Raw genomic sequence first — 22145 nt, 5'->3', positions numbered from 1 at the left:
TAAGTGTCCTGTCATTTGAAGAAGGCTGTAGATTATGAAGGGCTCTAAGCTGACAGTTTGACTGCGAATTTTGATTTATATGAAGTGTCACACTAGTTTATTATTTATCTTGTTCATATCTGAACGAAAATATCAATGCGTTTTTTTGTAAAATAGATGTTATATTTTATAGATTATATTTCAATATGATTTTTTTGCATTGTACACTATTGAAAATTCTTTAAAGAAATGACTAATGAAAGCAAACTTAGTCAATCACATTTGGATCATATAATTCAAGACATAGAATCAACTGATGGTCCACTAGGCCCTACATTTAGGTTATATATATAATTTAATCTATTATATTGCATAATTTTATAAAATATGGTTGTTCTATTGAAAATTAATTTAAATAATGGTATTAGTAAATTAGGATTTTTAAATATTATATTTTTTATATGGATAAAACATTGTTAAAATTTTATACTTTTTAAAGGAATCTCTTTGATCATGAGGCACAAAAAGAATTTCTAGAATCATTGCAGGCGAGGATAAAATCTCTTGATAAGGACATTGAACGATTATGCAGCCACTACTATCAGGGTTTCACAGAATCAATTCACGAATTACCTCATATAAGGAATGATATGACCAAATTAAAAGTTTAATAATGCATCTTGAATTTTAAAATAATTGGAAAAATCAAGAAGAGATCATAAGCAGGACTGTCCTTATGAACTACCTTAGTTATAGCCTAAGAATATCAAAAAAGTGGCAAAATAGGGACAGCAAATTGTTAATTATAATTAAAAGATAAATGTATATATGATATCTAAATTGACATGAAATGTAATATCTCAATAGTATATAATTTATTGTGTTTTTCAATAAATTGAAATTATTGCCCAAGGGTAGTAAATATTTTAAGGGCAGCACTGACCATGATTTCATTATTTTTATTATTAACATAGCAACATTGTGGGTATACCCAAAACAACTTCATAAGCATTTATTTAGAAAAGGATTAGCAATGGGTGGGTGTTAAATTAATTGTGCTTTTTAGGAAAAATAATATTAAAAAATTACTGGTTGTTCCCATTGGGTGCTGTTATTTAGCTAGTTTAAAATGATATTTTATAATATAAAAATAATCTGGTTTTTTTTAAATAAATGATTAGTAAATGGGAAGAGACTGTTTGGAAAACATTGGCCCAATCCCATTTCTGGCCATCCATAAAAATTGGCCTTAAAAAACTGTCCTTCCTTCATAATGCAACCCTAGGACACATCTGTCATAAGAAAAAATGACATAAAGACCGATTTTTTTTAAAAAAGTACTTGTAATAACGTTTTTGTTTTAAACTAATATAATTCTGCATGAATAGTTATGAATACATGGAATATCTAACTTGTAAAAATAATTTATTACCTATAAAATCAAAATCTATCTATCAAAACAAATGATATGCTTTAACTGTTAAATGATAAGAATTTTTTAAAATTATAGATTCCAGAATTGTTCTCCCATAGATTAAATAAATGTGCCTTAGGTTAGCTTTTTACTTTCCTTTGCTCTTGTTACACTCAGCAGTAGTTGAGACAAATTTTATCTAGTCCATTGTTAATTTTTTTTATAATCTATGACCTATTTGCTAAAAAATTTGCCAGCTACAAGTCAGTTATTTAAATTATGAAAAGAATATAAATAATTTTTATAACAGATTGACATTTAACAAAACAATAAAAAACAATAAATGCATTGATATTTATTTTTTAGTATCACTATATATTGCCATTATTGAGGTTCTTAATGGTGGAGGTGTTAGTTAGAGAAAGATAATGACCATAACTTAATTTTGACCAAGAATTTGCAAAATGAAAAAAAAAAAATTACACCAAGTTATCAACTAAGATCATACTTTTTTTAACCTATCCCATTTTAAAGTATTATATAAAAATGAAATTATTTATTATTATACATCATTTTATTTGTGAAATTTTTGTATTCGAATTTTTTATTGTTGTTTAGAATGATATAATACAAACGAACACGGATGTACAACTCCCTGGTAAAGTTTTGATTAAAAGGTTAGAGGACTCTGCCAAATATGAAAGAATCTCTACTAACATTGAGGCATCTGTGAATCAAGCAAAAATTTGTGTCCCAGGTTATGTTCTTTTGCATTTAAAAAGAATGTATTTTTAATTAGATTAATTCCCCACCCCCCTTAAAGCGCTACCAATCAATAGCACACCAGTTATGTTCACTTTATAGAAGGTTTTTAAATTAAAGAGAATCCCTTAAAAGTTTTCCTTTACATTCATAAACCTGTTGCTAATTACTCTTCTATTCTTCATATATTTTTAACAATGAATGATTGCAACAGAAGATTTTACTTTAAAACTTTATAGCTTTTCTTTTTTGTCGTTTTTGTATCAAGATCTTACATAAATTACATATTTAAACAATGTAACCTCGGTTTTAAAATTTTCGCATTTTTAATCTTAAATTTCTAATCCTTTTAGAAAACATTATAAAAGTTTTACTGTATTAAAATTAAAAATAAAATTTTTTACAAATAGATTTCTAACCTTTTAACACTCTAAATATCCTATATGTATACAGTTTATAATCCCAAAAAAGCAAATTATAATTAAAAAAAAACTAATATATAAAAAAGAAATAAGTTTAAAAAAAAATTAGCAAACATTATAATATTAAAAATCCCTATTAAATATGGAGTTTATTGATGTGAATATTCACCACCTTACATGCAATTTTAATGGAGATCGAATTTTATAAAGTTGGTTAATTTACGCCAAACTTAAAAAAACATATTATTTAACAATAGAAAGATGCTAGTCAATGTCCAGAGATGTCTTAAAAATTTTCTTTTGAAAATTTATATATAAAATGCCGTGTTCTATATTAAATTTAAGATTATCTTCTCATCATTATATTAAAAGAATAGTACTAATTTAGTGGGTATTTTTTTTTAATTTTCAATTTAGTTTTAAAGTGATTATCGGAATTAAATTAAAATTAGTTTTATTAGTAAATATATCACGTTATGACGATATTTAATAAATGCGCCAATTTATTTATTACCAATCATATTTTTCATCATAAGTTACTCTACGAAGAAGACCATTCCACCATCGCTTGTCGTCTCCCGATAGCCTTATAATACTCAAATTGCTTTTTTTTGCACAATAACTTTAATGTAGAATGCTCTTCTATGTGCCGTTTTATTAAAGGCACTCTGTATGAATCGAGTAATTAGGTTAACGAATCGAATATAAAATCATTATTCGATAGAAAAATTTAATTTATATTCAATATTTTCAAAAAACATCAATTTTGTAAAAAAAATCCAGATAACAGATGAACAAATTTAATTGAGTGGATAAAAATAAAAGTAAAACATCAATTTAATATAAATGGGTTAATATGATAAAAATTTATTTAAAATATTAATTATTTATAGAATTAATTCAATTTAAAACATTCAAATTTTGTTCGCTTATTTCCAAATCTATATTAAAATTATTTCAGTTTATCACGTTTTGAAATGAAATAAAATAAACGCAAAAATTTCCTAATTCCTTCACAAGATAGGCACAGTAAAAATTTACCAATTCCTTCACAAGAAATATATTATTAAATAGGTACAGTAAAAAGTTCCTAATTCCTTCATTAGGAACATAATATTAAATAGGTATGGTTTCAAATATTTTTTGAATAATTTCCTAAGCAAAATAGTTATCATTGTTTACGGTTATTATAAAATAATTTTAAAATAATCTCAAATACTTCGATCGAATAATGAATATACAATTATTCGACAAATAATGTATATTTTCTTTATTTGTATTTGATTCGAATTTTTGAATCGGATAATTTTGATATTCATATTAGTGCAATACTAATCGGATAACGAATAATTCGTTTCAGGTATACTGCCAGCCTTTCACCGTAGTGTTAGATCTAGGCAATTTGTTAACTACTTTAAAAAAAAAAATTAATAAAAAATTGAAATCACATCAATTTATAATTTATAAATATATATTTAAAATATAAATAATATATTTTTTACTGATTCCATAAGAGAATATCGCATCGCCTAAATAAATTATGTTCTTATATATAAGGAAGGTATTTATTCAATTATACTCATTACTAGCTAACATATTAATCCAAGGATAGAACACTTTATTTAACACATAATCCATGTTGTTGTTAAGTTCTGCTCTGATAGTTTTGTTAACCTTCATATAGACTGTAAATGATACATGCGAGATTAATTAGGGTAAATGTCTTTTTGAAAGCATTTGAGCGGTACACTCAAAATCAGTTAGAATAGTTTGAAGCTATAGTACCCCTGTTAGTTCTCCTGTCTTGTGTATATAAATATTTAATAGATGCCAAAATTCAAAGATATCAGTGATCTGCAGGGGTCGAAATTGTAGGCCTGGTACGTATTTGAAAAGTAATCAGGCCCAGTCTGGGATTATTTTGGATTTTTTTTTAGCCCAGTCCTAATGCTTATTTTTGATCATTTCGAAAGAAAGATAGTAAATATGGGAAAGAATAAATTTAATTATTTTCATAATAATATTATAATGGAAGCTGCCAAATATGAAATAGATTTATCAGAAATGAGTAACCTTTCATATTTGCCAAATTAGGCAAATTTTAAATTTTAAAAAGAATATTTCTTGAACTAAATCTAAAGAATAATACATTATAAATGAATAATATACATGTATTTAAAAAAATTTATAGTATTAACGACTTATATCAAACTTCAGCAACAACTCAAGGATAAACGGTATAAATCATTTTTTTCTATTTATTTTTTTCACCTATTACTCTGAATTCACAGATGGCGCGAATTCTCGCCGAAGTATAAAAAAATGTAAAATTATTATACTTATATTATATTTTGCATACTTTGCCTCAAATTCGCGCTAACTATGAATGCTGATTTAAAGATGAGCGTTGCATTTATGCAATGAAATTTTTTAAATATATATTCATATAATAATATATCTCTTATTGTGACATTCTCCATTTTATTAAATTCAATATCTTTTTTAAGAAAATGCAAAAAAATAATAATGAATACAAAAATACAAAAAGATTTATTCATATTTTCGCAATAATTACAGCAAGTTAAACATTTTTCTGAGAAATTTGTTAAAAATAATATATAAAAAGTCTGATAATTATTACTATTCTCCTGAATTTAATTTGGTCTGTGTAACATTCACCTGAATCTTTGTGTATTTCATGGCTATTCTTTCTCCTTTATATCATACTAACTCCGCAAAACCGATAAAATAAACCCAATTTGACATGCCCAATCTCATTATATAACTGTTTCTATTATCCAATATCACCCCATACTGTTTTCTACCCTTTATTCAATAATTCGTTGAGTTTATCCTCAAAAATTATATTCCTTATAAAAAAACATGTTTAGTTATTATGCCGCTCTCAAAACCTTGGAAATATTGGAAAACAATCAATTTCCTAAGATATACAATTTCGAATTAGCCAAAGCGCTTAAAATCTCGGTAGCAGAGGTGAGGAACAACATCAAGAAGGCGTCGGAGGGGGAATTAAAAGATTTTTTAGAAATTATTAGGCAAAAGTCGGCAATTTTGGGTAGGGAAGCCATGAAAAATCAGGTTTGTTTATACTTTATTTCTTCTAATATTATTTTATATTCGTCTTTTTTTCCCAATTTATTACACCGTTAAAAAAATGAAATTAACTTTGTAAGGATTTTAAATCCCGGTACTCCAGTCTCCAATCCGTCCTTAAGAGGCTGAAATTAATACATACTTCCGGTGATAAAACGACTCCATCTAATCAATATCTCACACAACCTCCACCTCCGACTTCCTTATTACGCGATGCCAACAATTCTTCTCGACTAAGCAGGGGTTCACCTTTTGATTCAGAAATGAGTCCTGGCCAAAATTTTGAAAGCGACAATATAGGGGAAAATTTTGAAATCACGCGGAACTTATCGGGAGAGGAAAATCCTAGCATTTTATATCAGGTCATTAAATGATTTAAAAGAATTCTTTTTTTTTCTATTTAAGTTTTTTTTAAAATCTTTTATAACGGAATTTTTAAAATATACGCAATAGTTTGTGTACAAAATGGATTTTATTTTTTGCAGCGAGTGAAGGGAGGAGGGTTGTGACCCTAGATTAAGTAAGCTATATAAATTGCTAATTTTTATAGATTTTTTAATAATTATATATCATTACTCGAGAGAATATTTATAAGCATTTCTATCATCATTCATTGTTATTTCACTTTAAATATTTTTTGGCACATTCTTTATTTGTGTTTAAATAATATAAATTTATTTCTTAAAGATAATGATCTTCTTCTGGCAGATAAACTTTTTATTTGGTTTTACTTAATTGTAAAAATATACTTAATTTATATTTAAACTCTTTAATGTGACATTTAAATTAAACTATTTATTTACCTCCTTAATCCTTACATAAAATATATATATATATATATATATATATGCTAAATATAATTATGTAATTTTTTTAGGGGATAGATCCTTCAAAATTCGTCGATTTTTCGCTCTTATATCGCTGTTTACATATCAATACCATCTTAGTTAGTGCATTTTTATATATATATAAGTTTTAATTCCTTCCTTTTTTAAATCAAACTCCATTAAATATTTATCAAGATGGGTTTTGTCTTTTACTGAATTCTTCTTAACTTTCATTAGAAAGGGGCATATCTGAAAATTCCAGCAACCCTGGAATGAATGGTAATAACTTATATTTAACAATAACTAAATAAGATAATTTAATAATAAAAAAAGAAGGATTGAATACGTTGAATAAACAACTTAAGGTTATGAAAGGATTATTTTCACTGGACAAAAATAAAAATATTTTTTAAAAATCAAAATGAATATGAAACCTGGATAACAAATTCGTTAAAATAAAAAAATAAAAAGTATGATTTCTAAACAAAAAATTTGTCGTCTTGTCTGAAATTCTGGTCCAACCAGGATTGGGCAGTAATGCAAATACTTACTATAAAATACTTAATACAAATACTTTTTTGTTTATATTATTTATTTAAATATTTTAGAAAGTATTTAGTATTTGTATTTTAAATACTAAAAAATATAAATAATTTTGTGTTTTAAATACTACAAAATAAAAAGTATTTTGTATTTTACGATTTTCAGACGAATACAAATACTTTATTTTTTATTATAAAATTATAAAATGTAAATCCCCTTGATTATTTTATTTAGCGAAAAGATTAATACCTTACATTTTAAATCCTATTTTATTTCTAAAATGAGTATTATCTAAAGCGAACACAAGTATTTTTTTGATGATTATAAGGATATACTAATTAAAAAGAGTTTCTATATTAGATTATTATATTTATTAGATATTTTTGCAGGGATTCTATCACAACGGCAACATCTTTTAAATGTAATTTGACAATTATGAATGGAATTTTTTTCAAAATTTTATCCAAAATTATTAATATAGGGAAAGAAATGTAATATCTACTAAAAATAAAACCAATATGGAGATATTTCATCCTCTAGCAATTTATTATATGTTCTGCAAAAAGTAATATTAATTATCTTTACAATTATTACATAATTTATGTTATGCTACTGGTTAAATAGTAAATATTATAATTACGTATTACTGCAGATATTCGATAATTTTAAAAATGATTAATAATAGAAATATTATTTAAGCAAAAAAAATTGATAGTGTGATACTAAAAAAATCGACTTGAAAAAAATTATTCATCAAAGCATTTATTTTTGCATAAAGTTTTCTGCAAAATATTTGTATGTAAATACTTTTTGAATTGTATTCATATTTTAATACAATTTTTTGAAAATATCCCCAACCCTGGGTTCATCTTATATTTTTTTTCTTCATTATACACAGGGCAATAAAGATAATTTCATCGATTATTACAGGAAGCAAAGACAAAAACAGATCAAACTCATACTGCAGCCTCCCCAAAATCAAATGGTACATCACTGTCTTTTATTACCATTATAATGTTTAATATATCTTAAATTGAGAAATATTAGCTGATATAAATATAAACTGATTTTTAAAGTTTTTTATAATCTCTCAAAAAAAAACATAGTAGCTGAGGTTATAATTAATCCCCATAATATAATTTATTAAATAATCATTTAACAAAACTACTAATTTCTACTATTTCAACTCTTTTCATTAGTTATTATTACGTTTACTACAATTAATTAAAACGGAATTCTAACCAATTATTTTATTCCCCCTTGGACATATGCCAAGCATTAAATTTAAAAAATATAAGTGGCAAGGGAATTATTTTTTTAAAACAAAGTATTTAAATTACTATTTTAAAATATAATTATTCATTTTTTTGGAGAACTTGTCGTCCCCAATTCCGATTTTATTTTTATTGTATTATAGTTTAAGATTGGAATGTAGCTATACATTATGAATTAAATAAATTGATATATTAATTAACAAAATTAAATACAGGCTAACCCGATATTAACTCCTTTCCGCATTTAACATTTTAACTTTACGGGCCGGGCCCTCTACAAACTTTCTTTATTAAACGGCTTAACTATATAATATATTAAGTTTTTTCAATTTTTTTTTTCTAAAAAAATAAATATATATAGAACGAATCGTTGAGTTCTTATCAAACTTACTTACGTGAAGTTGCAGGGTAAGTATTCTTCATTACAGATTTATTTAGTGACATATTTAGTAAAAAAAAATTAAAATGAATTATATAGTTCATTCCATGTTAAATCTAACACCTTTCGGTCATCCCTCTCAATTTCTATAAAAATTTGTAGGCACGTTTATATATGTTCTAGTAATAACTGAAACGAAATTTTATCTTATCATCAATTATTACTTGAGATTGGAATTAAAAATACAAAGATCTGCTTTTTTAGCGTTTTATTGATGTTAATAGCCTTTTTTTAGCCCGCCACGGCTATGTTTTTTTTAAAACTTATATTTATCTTTTTTTAAATTATTTAATAATTTTTTTAAATGTCTTTTTAATAAATGTGATTATAATATAGATATATATCATGCTATTTTTTAATGTAATAAAAAATGAGATAAATTAAAAAAAAATTAAAAGTAAATTAGTTCGAATATTGAATCTAATATTTAATTATAAAGTCATAATTGATAATTAAGGGGGAAACATCAAAATTAATTATTTTTTTAAAATATTGATCATTTTATGTCCATTTGAAAATTAATATTTCGAAATGATTATGATGATCTTTAATTAAAAAAATTTTTTTTATTCATATTTCCTTATAAAATTTTTTTTATCCATATTTTAAAGAATAAATAAATTGGAAAATTTATTTATTTAAATATGCATAATATCACTCGTAAATGATTTATAATGCCTTAAAATGATTTTAACGATAGAAAAAACCTCTTATTGCACGGAAATATATAACGTTTTTTATACATCATTCGCTATATTTTAATTTTTAAATAATTATCTAACCGCGCTTATTATTGAAGAAATTTTTAGAAAAATAGTAAAAAAATAATAGAAAAAAATTGAAAAATTGCAGCTCATAATAAATTCGAAATATTAATTTTCATATGGACATAAGATGACCAATATTTAAAAAAGATTTAATTTTGATGTTTCCCTCATAATTATCAATCATTCATATTCTTAAAAGCTCTGAATAAATACTTAAACAATATGGGTCACTTATTACTAAACAGCACAGCCAGCCGTCTAGTATAGACAAAACAGCCTATATAGCAAAAGAATTTTTTTTTATAAAATATGAAAAATATAATCCACCAAATAATTTAAAAAAAACCATAATAAGGTGTCTTAGTTCAAAAGTTGTTTAGTCTACAATCAAGTATCAAAATTAAGTAATTGATAAAATACCCAAATTATAGAATAAAATGGAAATACTAAAAATCGTAATTAGAAGCATAAAGAGATTATACAACACTAAAAAGATTAACCATACTCAACTGCAGATTATATAAATATACATAGAGAGAAAGAAAAAAAAGCCTCAGTCATATAAGGGACGGTTCCGAAAGGTTATGACAATCGGAACGAAAAATATATACTGTGGCCTATGTCTAGTTTGAATCTAATTGGTTCTTCTCATAACAAATGTATTTTTTATATTTAAAAAAACATGATGTTAAAAATTAGGTAAGTTATACGTCAACCGTATATTTTATTTTTTTTTTCTTCCGTGTTTCTATCAAAATAGCTTTTTCATAATGGAAGATTACATTATGGTGACTACCCGTAAATCTGGCTTGATTAATAAGCCTTATCTAGATGAATTGTGGGATACAACGTCGACTAAATCCATAGCTCTCTTGAAGACCAAATCGGTGAGCGTGGAATTTTTTTAAAAAATTGATTGACCAAAATTTGAGTTAATTTTTCATTATTATCTTAAACGGGAAGGAAATAAAAATTTACCTATGGAATTTTGTAGAGTTCATTAACAGTTAAGTGGAACAATCTTCATAATTGATTTAGTTTAAGAATATACATGAAAGAAAGAATAAATAAATAAGTGCAATATATTGGATTGTGTTATTATAGCCATTTATTTAGCCGGGTAAGTTTCATTTATGCATTTCATGGTTATTTATCATTAAATTTATGATTAAAAAAACTAGTTGCCTATATATTATTTTTTCAATGACAACCGTGTATAGGCTTATTGCACCGATTCCCTTTTAATCCTGGATCTCAAGAATTTAATTGTCCTGTTTTGCTTAACCTTAAAAGTTTAATATACTACCCATTATTATTTTATTACGTTTTTAATTTATTTATTTATCTAATAATATATTATATCATTTCCAATGTCGCTAACCTTGACTGGCGATTCATTAGTGTACACACATTGAAAGTCAGCGATAATCAATGTCATTGGTTGTAGTAGACGCCATTGAAAGGCTTTTTATCTAAATGCCCTAAATGCCCTTCACATGTAGTCTAAATATCTTTCAATGGCGGGCTAAAACAAATACACATCTAATAGTGCATTATTTATATTCGTACGAATAATTTACTAATTATATTCGATTCGAATTATTTGAATAAATTTTTTTTAAAAACCTTTATATAAATAATTTATGCGAAAATATACTGGCAGATTTTTTTTAAAATTGCACATCTTATTTTAAACAAAAAGTTATTTTAATATGATGATAAAAAACACGCAATCAAGTTATTTACGAAATTAAAAGACATATTAGTTTAATTTATAATGCTGAGCTAATTTTTAAGGCAGAGTTGTTTCTTCTATATAAGACATGCCATTTTTTACAGCAATTAATACCAACTATAGGTCTGCAATGAGCTGATTTTTTAAACCCACGATCTAGCCCGTTCATGTTTTATTTTTTAACCCACCCTCCTGTCCATGGTTTTTGGAAAAATATTAACTACCCACCCATCTATCGTTTGAAAGTTTTTAACCCCCCCTTTCCATGTTTTACGAAAAAATACCCACCCTCACTTTTCACATTTTTTAAGGAGCCTGCTTCCCATAACCTTTAGATATATATCAGCCCGCCCATTGTTTTCAATTTTTTAGCCTGTCTATCAATGGTCTTGAAAAAAAAAAGTTATCAATCAGACATGGTTTTAAAAAAATCTTATGCTCGCTTAAATACCATTCATAAGAATTCAACTGTAAAATAAAATTAAACAGTTTTTAAGGATTTTATTCAGTATAGTATAGTTTTATAATTGGGATAAATAATTTAAAAAATAGGTATATAAATTCCTAATACAATGAAAGATATAAATGTTGGGTTTAAATTTATTTCATCAAATCCAAAATAGTTAAAAAATTATAAGGTAAAATTAATAAAATTCGGTTCTGATAATATTTATAATTATAATATAAGAGTAATAATGCATCCACCTTTTTCTAGATTCAAGCGTTGTTTTTTGTCGAAGAAATCTTCCAGCAAAGCTAAAGCGTGGTTGTTACCGGAATAGCTAATATTCTTTATGATTGGAAAAATATATTTAAATTCTTTTCATTTTCAAAAAACACGGGTAATTCAAATCAAACCAATACTCTTAAATTCAAATATTTTGTGATATCTTTGTGTATACTTCTATCTTCTGTCGCAACTTCACCTGCTCATCTATTGTTATTTAAATGTAAAGTCATTTATATTTTTCATTTAAATAATTTAATGCCGTTGAGTATCACTCTTTCATGAATGGACCCACTAACATTTTTAGTCCCCATCCATCTAAATATTTTTAAAACATTTGTAGACCTCTAGTTCCAACTAAGACAAGCCTTTCACGAGTAAATGATGATCCTTGTTAATCACATCACCTGTCCGTTTGATAGGTTATCAATAGAAATGACAAATGATTGAATTTCATTAAAAACATAATTATAATCGATAATCGCCTAAAATGATTTGAAAAACGAAGAATTTACTATTTGTGTTCGTTACTAATCTGTTAAATTCGAATTATTCAAGTGAGGCATAGCTCCCCTTATTTCAAAATTTTATATTTAAGCCTTGATTTTATACATTTATTATGTTATCTTAAGTTAATCATAAATATAAAGTTTTGAAGATTGATAAATAAAATTCTGATGTAACTATTAAAAAACTGAAAAATGCGACTAACTATTGTATAATATATTTATTTTTATTAAAAAATATAAAATCACTCAAAAAATTAAATAATATTTTTTTATTTAATCTGTAACTATCAGGAAATTTTGACCCTGAAATAGAAATTAAAAAAATTCTGGGCCTAATTTATCGAATGAATACGTCAAACACAAAATGCTGAAATGTTTTTGGACCAGGTCGGACTCCCAAAAACAGCTTCGATGCAGGCCTCTAGATTATTACATTATCATTCATGATTTTACAATTAGATAATTACAAATAATTCCTATAAACATTACTAATAATAAAAAATAATTAAGGAATACGGGTTTTTCGTTAACAAGGTATATGAATTGCTCATTGAGATCAGGTTTGTTTTCCAATTAATAATAAATACATAAAATAAAACCTTTTAATTTATTTTTGAAGCATATATATATTCACCCGTTGATTTACCACAGAGAACAATATCAAGAGATTTTAAGAATGCAAATGGTGCAATTATTTCACAAGGCCTTGGCTCTGGATTTCTATCGGCCTATAGATTGTCAAAATGAAGAAAGTTTGCAGAGCTATTTGAAAAAGGACGAAAAACTATACGGGAAATTTTTCGACCAACTTTCCGTCAACCAAAGTTCTTCCGCCAAAAAACTTCAGACTACTGTTAGTTTATGTTTTTTTTAAATATCACATTTCCTTTTCTTAAGATTGATTATGCAAATAATCGAAACAATTTTGTATGTAATTGTAATAAATTTTTAAAATAAATTGACGACTTTCTCCTAACTAGAGTTATTAGTGGAAATATGATAATTATATTATTAAACTGTTTTATAAAAAATTAGATAAATTTTTACATTTAAGAATATGTGAAACAATTTTTCCGTTACATAAATTTTACCATATTATGATCATAGACTTATAACATACACTGATAATTAAGGCACTAAAATTTGTCATTTAGAACCTATAATAGTTTGCCTTATGTTTACTATGATAAAAAAGTTCATCGAGAAGATTTGCAAAAGTTTTATCAAAGAAACATATGTAAGTGACCAACGGTTCTCCTATTATAATATGCATAAATAGGTTAAAATATTATGGCTTCTAATTGATAAAATAAATTGCCATATGATCTTATGTATATTATAAGTCTATTTTAATAAAAATTATTATTTGTTCTTAGAAAATATAATGAGAGCTTATTAGCAAACGTAATTGTTAAAAAAATTTAAAAAATAGGTTCTTTTCTGAAGACTTATTTAGGCCGACTATCTCATTTGAGGATGATGTTGGTTATTTAGACTGCCTGAACTATAGGAAAATTTGGAGACTGGGACTCTGTTTCTTGAGTCAATTGATTGAATTAAAAATCAAATTATCGCCCAATAAGTATGACATCTAGTGTTGTTAAACAGTTGTCAATTTTAAATTAAGATTTTAGCCAAAATAATATTACGCAAGCCTCGAGATTTCGTTATTCGATGTCCAAATTTTTTTGTCATCTACGAGAAAATCCAGGTCTGCATAATTTTTTTTCGCTAAAATATTTTAGCCGTTTTTAAAAGAGCCGTTTAACAACACTAATGACATCCGTTATAGTTAAGGTATGCCTTTAGTGCTTTATCACCTTTAACTAAGAATAACATGGGCTCTGTTTAAACGATCTTTAATTGGCTCATAATTTAAAAACAAATTTGAATATTATATTGGGGGTTTGGATTCCTAATGAATCATTCAGTACAACCTTTAGAATTTAAGATGGAAATCGATCTTTAAATGTTCTTTGTTAATATTAATTCTTGTGAATTAAAATATATAATTAAATAAACTTTCTTTAAATATAACCTCCCATCCTAATAGGGTGAAACATTATCGCCATGTTGTTGAGCCAAAAAAAATACAAACTTTTGCCTAATTATTGATAACGCGCGAGAAGGAAAAATTACAAACAACATAGCTAACTGCCAAGTTAAAAAAAATTAAACTTCAATTCCATCCTATGAATATATGTATTTATATGTAGTATAGCTAAATCTCTCGGAAAAAGATCGGTAGAATATTTTTTTAATAAAAGAAATAAAAGAATGGTGCGTATTTTGGGAATTGCGATTGTGAATTCATCCAAATTTTTAGATTACTAGATCACTAATTTTATCGGTTCACGTCTCGGAGGCTAAGGGAATTCGTTTGAAATAAAACCTAGGTTAAACTCTTGAGGAGTTCTGAGGAGGTCATGGATGATCCTCAATCTGGTTAATCGAGTTAATACACAGAATTTGAGGTATCAGATTTTCCTTTAGTTTACGCCGGTACAGCAATTTAATGTCGAAAAATACAACTAGAATATTTGCATAAAAATGGCTATTACATCTTATATTGATCTTTTCATAAATTCCTTTATTTATTTTTTTTATTTCGTTAAAATTTGTTTTAAAAATACTTAGAATTATCCGTATTATTTTCCGTTTTCGGGTAGTCTTCCAGTCATATACGACCATATCAAGACTTACATCTTGACTTGTTTAACGTTTAGCAAGGATTTACCCAATTTAAGGTTAATTTTAAAAAAATTTAAAAATATATTCACCATTTTTGATCATTAGAGGGTCTCTAAATCTGCTTTTAAACATTATTGAGTTTGAGTCGAGATCGTAAATATCTGTTTTTTTAAAAAGAAATTCAAAAAATTTGTTTTTTTCGTAAAATATATAGATCATATATAATTTTATTTTTTGGCATGGTGTTTTTACAACACAAGCATCTTCATGTACAATTTACTAGTTAAATTAAAATCTTGTAATATAGTTAAAAATGTACTAAATTTAATGTATTATTTATCTTTAAGGAAATTCGTAAGTTATAATTATCAGAGACCACAGGCCGGACGTATTTTAATTTTTTTAAAAAAATATACCCAGGCCGGGCCTAAGAATTTTTTTTTTAAAATAAACCGAATATTCTAAAATGCCATTAACTATAAAAATTAAAAATAAATTTATATATTTTAAAAAATCCGGGCTGGGCCATGCAAATGGTACCTCTGCAGGTCTGATAATCATAAAGGAATCTTAATTAAGGTAGTTGAATTAAAAGGGACGCCAACCTCACATCTCACAATGATTTTATTGAGTTAAAATACTAAATAATAATTTAAATTTTTTGTTCCAATCTAACCACTTAATTCTTTTTGGTTCACTTTAGAAAGTCACTACATAATTTCAGCTAAAGTGTTTTTTTAACATATTTTAAACCTTTAATATTATCTTACCTTATTGATTGCTACCTTGGTTCAATTGGTAAGATATTATGTCTACCAACGTAGATTAAGGCGTATAGCATATCTTGTTTTTTTTTTCGGAAGAAATTAAGGTTGTCTTCAGACTAAGGTAGCCCGGACTAATGTCATTCCACCACTAAATCATTTTAAAATTCTAACCACCACATCAGATATTTATGTCAAACAGCAAAGTGATCTGCATCGGGCCTAATTTTTAAGCCCGGCCCGAAAATTTTTTTAAAAAAGTTTTGCCGGCCCGGCCCGAACCCGAAATTTATTTTTAAAAAAATTTACCGGCCCGGCCAACCCCGAATTTATTTAAATATAGAAATTAATTTTTATAATTACAAATAAAAGAAATATGTTATATAGCGTTTAGTTTCAATAAATTAAATCAAAATTTTTTATTTTACATAAAAAATTCAATATAAAATTGATAAATTTAGAATATCTAATAAAATTTTCAAGGTCCGACCCGACCCGGCCCGAAATTTTTTTGAAAATATTAAGCCCGGCCCGAATTCGATTATTTTAAATAGAATTAGGCCCGGCCCGGGCCTAACCTTGCAGATCTCTAATATAAATGTTAATTTATTCGAACTAGTTTGTGAAGGCTAGAGATCAAAGCTGATTGAGCGTCCTAAATTTTTCAAATTTCTCAGACAAATTGTAGTTTAAATCATAGTTTTTTGAATGGCAGTTAGGTTCCAAGGTTTGGACGATATGCAGTAAGGCACAGCAGGCCCTAGTTTCCCAGTGGATTGTTTTCTTCTGAAACCAACCTATACGAGGTTAAGTTATGGTTCAAAGGTGAACCACATAGGGAGTATGGTCAATATGCGTCAGAGACCTGCAGGCCCAGGTTGAATTTTCCAGGCCTGGTACAAATATGTTTTAGATATTCTTTATTTTATGAATTATATTTTTCAACTCCACACCCCCTCATGGGCTTGCCCCGACTTTGGTTTTTTTATTTAATTGTCTTCCAACATCATGCGAGTTTCAAAAAACGACTATATAGACCATGCCAGGCCGTGGTTAGAACTTATCAACTCTGACCTGAACTGTCGGCCTGATCTATTTTTTTATTATTATAAACATTAATAAAAAATATGGATAAATGAATCATAATCCATTATTCCTTAAATGGAAACCTATTCTCAGAGACCATTGGATCTGGCCCAGATTAACTACTTTTATTCCCTCTACGGGTGGGTAAGCCTGAGTCTTTAAAATAATTTTTTGAAACTTGTATGATAGAAAAAAAACTAAACGAATAAACCTGAGCTAATGAAAGGGGATGAGGAAGGAGTAAATAAAATAAAACAATGTTTACTAAATATGCTCGGACCGAACATGGCTAAAAATATTTTTTAACTTAAAATAATATAATTTGGTCGTTGGTTAGTAAATTTTTACATGATGACTCAAGCGACCTTGAATATTGGTCATTTATGAATAGATGCACTAATATTTTTTTTTAATCCTTATTTGTTTTATCCGCAAATGTTGTAAGCTATAAAAACAATAACTAATATTTTTTAATTTTTTATTTAAATAAAAATGATTTAAAAATAGTTTTACGGAAGTCGACGATTCCTTAAGAAAATCCGTATTAAACTTATTAACCAGAAGTTTATCCGGTTGCATATCCGCTTCTCTGAAAAGAACCGACCTTAATATTAATCAAGTAATAATAACATATATCACATTTCATTATTTTTTATCCACAAAGCTATCTAGGAAAAATTAATTAATTTTGAGTATTATTTGTCCTATCGTTCATTTTATATTATTATTTATTTTTTTTAGACATTTATTTTCATATTTTTTTTGAAAAAGTTGATTCAAATAGCGATAAATATCCAATACCTTGAAAAATGTATGCCTCTCATGGACGATTACATAACTCAGTTTACAAAGTTTGAGACCAAATAACTTCAAAAATACGGTAGAACCTCTAATAAATTGATACTCAAAGCCCCTTTGATTCAGTTGCGTCTTTAACTTTGTGATATTCCAAAAAAAAAGTCATTTTGATATTTAGGCGTGCTTAAAGAGATTTGTTCAAATCGAAAATATATCAGGCCTGGTTTAATTTAGACTTAAAGAACACGCCTTTATCACTATTGAGTGACGTCACCTTAGTTTAAAGGATTTGGGAACTGAATTAGAATATTTAACAAGGCGTTCGTTTTTAGAGGTTTTACTGTAAATTAAACATCTTAAAATGGTGTAAAATATTGGGAAAAAATTTGATAAGAATGTAAAATATTTGATATCAGAGTGTGAATCACAGGTTAAAAGAAAATATAAGAATGTTTGAATAATAGATTTGCAAAAAATGAGATATTAAGTCGTACTTGCTTATTTAAGAAAATTTTATTAAATTTTTCTCCTTTTTGTTAGATCCACTTCTCAAAGTATCAAGATATCAGGCATGCACAGCAAAAACATCATGAAAGTATTTGCAAATTTATATTAAAAATCTATATTTTTAATTCCGGTTCTGAACCGTATGGGGGGGGGCATTTTCCTTAATTATAGTTAGCTTTTAAAATATGTTGTATTCCATTCCAGGTGATTTGATACTTTAGTTGGTCACTAAAAAATAATCTTTCGTTAATTTTATAGCTTAGTTAAACATTATAATTGATTTTATAATTTAAGCAACATATTTAATCTAACGAATCATTATTATAGGAAATTAGGGAAGAAGCTGAATCTAGGATAAAGCAAGAGATATCCAAAAAAATAGTATACTCCCTTACTAATGGTAACTATATATTTATAAATTTGATTGATCATTCTTTTATTATAGTTGAAAACTCGTAAAAAATAGTATAAGTGAAGCTAAATTTTAAATATTTATCCTTTAAAAAAGGCTTTTATCATCATTGAAAATTTTATATGTAAAATTATGTTGTATTCAAAAAAAATTATAATAGGTGAAAGTATATTTTATTTATTATAGACAATATAGGATGCAAAAAGATTATCTAAAATTCCTGTACAAAATAATCTTAAACTTTTTATATTCGCCAACGAATGTCTTAGATACAATCGAAATTTCTAAAGTGGGAGGGGTACTATTATGTGAGTTTACCCTATAAATATTTAAGAGGTCTTTAGGTCCACTTTAGCAGGCCTTTGTCTATTATATTTTTTACAAAAGTAATTTTAATTTTTCACTTTTTTCTGAAATTTTTTAATTATGGTTAATAGTAATATTTTGTATACATTTTTGAAGAGAGATGAGTAAGGTTTTTCTACGAGGTAAGATTTTTATTAGCTTAAAATGATATTTACGAGAACAGGCCAATCCTCGAATCGACGCCCCCCCCCTATTCGTCACACCTATGAAAGTACAAAAAAAGCATTCCTGTTTTATTTATAAAAATAAACAATTATTTTTGTAAAAGCTAAATACGATTGGATGGATAATAATGAAAGCACACAGCCCAGCAATTTTGTCTTACGAATCGAAGATGACATACGCAACTCTGTTTTATCTTTCCCCAATACAAACGTATATAAATTATAAATCTTATTTATTTAAGTTAAATTGAAACTCTTGGAAGCATGAATATTGCGTCGCTATAACACCGACCATTTTGGCATTAAATGTTCAATCTTTTGATTAAAGCATGTTTAAAAAAGCGTTTTATTCAAATATAAAATATTTTAGGGTCTCTTATTACTTTATTAAACACTATGGCTTTATTCGTTGGTAAATTTTTATATTTTTAATTCATAAATCATAAAAAGTTTGTCATATATCTTTTTTGAAAACTATATTTCTAAAGGAAACTATGTTTAAACTATGTCTAGACTTTGCTTTCGAATACCTAGCTCAAAGTTTATTGGGTTTTCTGATAGCTGACAGAGTGCGAATGTTTTCCTTACCTGCCCTTCAAAATTTTCAACAAAATTTAGCCTATCTCATCGGTTAATAAATACCTTTTTTTGAAAAATTTATCTATTTTTGAAAGGGTGGTTTATTAAAATGAATCTAAATTTTGAACTCGAAAATATTTTAAAATTAATTCACTATTTGTCAACGTCGGATTATTATTTTATTCATTTCCACTATTTTTAACTTTTACATTAGAGCTAACAAATAGTAAAAGAAAAAAATCACAGCTTTAAACTTAGGGTTTTTTGAATAATTTGATTGAGGAGCTAGTCATTTTTGTTGAATTACATATTTTTAAAAAAAAATAATACATTTAGAAAATTTTAACAATGTCATATCGCAAAACGAACAATTAAAATCGCTCAACGTTTTTCGCCATTTCCGTGAAATAAATCAGGTTGAAAAGAGATATTATACTAAATTATTTATTAAAATTTTTCGATATTATGATAAAAATCTATTTTTTAACTTCGAAACAGAAGGTTTTTTAAAAAAAATATATATATAAAAAAATCAAGTGTCACTGTAGAAAAAATTTTATTCATCCCTTGGGCTCATTTAAATTTATAAAGTAAAATAATTTTTATTATAATTAACTTTTAATAATGGCTAAGTTTTTAAAAGAGATTTTGTTTAAAATTACTTCTTTTACTTGCCCTTTATATTTATCTTCCATACCATCTCTAGTTTAAGATTTCATAAAACTATATAAGTAGCAAAATAATTAAAAATTTAAAATAAACTAAACGTATAATTTGTTTTTCTCTTATGTAAAATTTTTTTTTTTAGCTTTTAAACCTGATTATAAAATTGGACTGGGCCAATTTTATTACCGAGCATGGCAAGCAAAATTCGAATTATTCCCTCGTGTCTTCCAAACTCGCTTCTTTAATGCTCGAAAAGTATTTATTTTTAAATCAGCATTCATTTTTTTCACATACATATTATATATATTTATGCATAATTTTACTACTTTTCCGAACTTACTTTGTATGAGTGATAGTCTCGGTTAACTGAATTTTTTAATATTCATTTTACGGACTTTGATGAACGAGATTATGTAAATACATACATATACTATATATTATATAATGTAACACGTTTTATGTAATAACTCAGGTGTGATTGAATGTTAATAACGTTGCATTTAAAATGAAATAATATTTGAAAATTTCATCACTGATTATTTATGAATTTTTTTTAATGGTTTGTTTTAGTGAAAAATTTATATAGATTTTTTTTAAGCATTGAAAACTTAGTAAACTTGTTTTAACGGAAATATTTTAAAATAATTTGTTCACAAAAGGCATAATGATTTCGGAGGGGGATATATTTAAAAAAGAAAATTCTTCATTTTTACATATCACTATTCAATTGATTTAACTTATTGTTTGCTTTTCTATTAGGCTCATGCTGGGTGAAAAACAAAGAGACAATTTGCTAAGCAATATGACTAAAAAAAATGATCGCAAAAAATTGCACGAAAATTTGCTCAAACAACTCAAACAAATCAATAGTGATACAAACACTGCATAACGTCCGACTCTTTTATATAATAGCAATACATATTTATAAACTTTTATACAGAAATAAAGGATGAATGCTCTCTGATTACACGGATTTTTTTTTTAAAAAAGAGACTTTTCCTATATCAGTCGATAAAAATATTACGATTTTAATCTAGGTCTAATATAATTTGTGAATTTATTTATTATGTAAGTTTTATATATAAATTAAAAACAATAGGCCCTATTTTACGCATAGAGCGTTCAACTATTATAAAGAATAAAGGGTGTCCATATATTTTTTCCCCTATAGGGGGCTAATATAATAGTAATTAGATTTTTTGTTAAACTACCTTATCTAAATTATTTTCTTGAGAGGTTTTGCGAGATATGATGCACAGTTGAGATTTCGAAGTTTATTATAAAAAAAATTGATAGGTATTTCATAAAGTTACTATAATGCAATAAGTACTTAACTTTTAATTTTATATTGAATTGATTGTGGTTTTTTATTTTATATGAGCAAAATCTTCAGGTCTGCGTAATATTTTTCTGAATAAAATACTCAGTTAGCCATTTTTAAAAATCTGCTCATATCAAGCAGTTTAACAAAACTACTCGAAACAGAATAAAGATTATTAAATTATAAATATCTTTTTACTAAATTAATTAAAAATATCAATATTATATAATAACTATTGATTGCTACATTAAAATAATCAATAAAATTAATTTACTTTTT

General features: G+C 26.0%; 1 protein-coding gene across 2 annotated transcripts; it reads left to right on the top strand.

Moving 5' to 3' along the window:
* Positions 1–103: 103 nt before the first annotated feature.
* LOC135925694 (exocyst complex component 6B-like) lies at positions 104–21926 on the top strand. Of its 2 annotated transcripts, XM_065461139.1 has the most exons (23): positions 104–320; positions 479–644; positions 2012–2150; positions 4769–4814; positions 5469–5676; positions 5772–6053; positions 6569–6637; positions 7960–8046; positions 8697–8743; positions 10302–10428; positions 10762–10833; positions 13023–13072; positions 13164–13365; positions 15150–15259; positions 17561–17672; positions 17825–17904; positions 18392–18446; positions 18686–18758; positions 19405–19511; positions 19789–19930; positions 20216–20295; positions 20688–20800; positions 21305–21926. In XM_065461139.1, exons 1-23 carry the CDS (start codon positions 229–231, stop codon positions 21432–21434), a joined length of 2589 nt encoding a protein of 862 aa, XP_065317211.1. In that variant the 5' UTR covers positions 104–228; the 3' UTR covers positions 21435–21926. The 2 variants fall into 2 exon arrangements, 1 of the variants encoding a protein (XP_065317211.1); XR_010571713.1 differs by lacking the exons at positions 20688–20800; positions 21305–21926 and having other exon boundaries at positions 19814–19930.
* The last annotated feature ends 219 nt before the right edge of the window (positions 21927–22145 follow it).

The sequence above is a fragment of the Gordionus sp. m RMFG-2023 genome, chromosome 3 (genome assembly GCF_954871325.1).
Source record: "Gordionus sp. m RMFG-2023 chromosome 3, tfGorSpeb1-WG-v2, whole genome shotgun sequence".
Lineage (NCBI taxonomy): Eukaryota > Metazoa > Nematomorpha > Gordioida > Chordodea > Parachordodidae > Gordionus > Gordionus sp. m RMFG-2023.
This window is presented reverse-complemented; position numbering and strand designations above follow the sequence as displayed.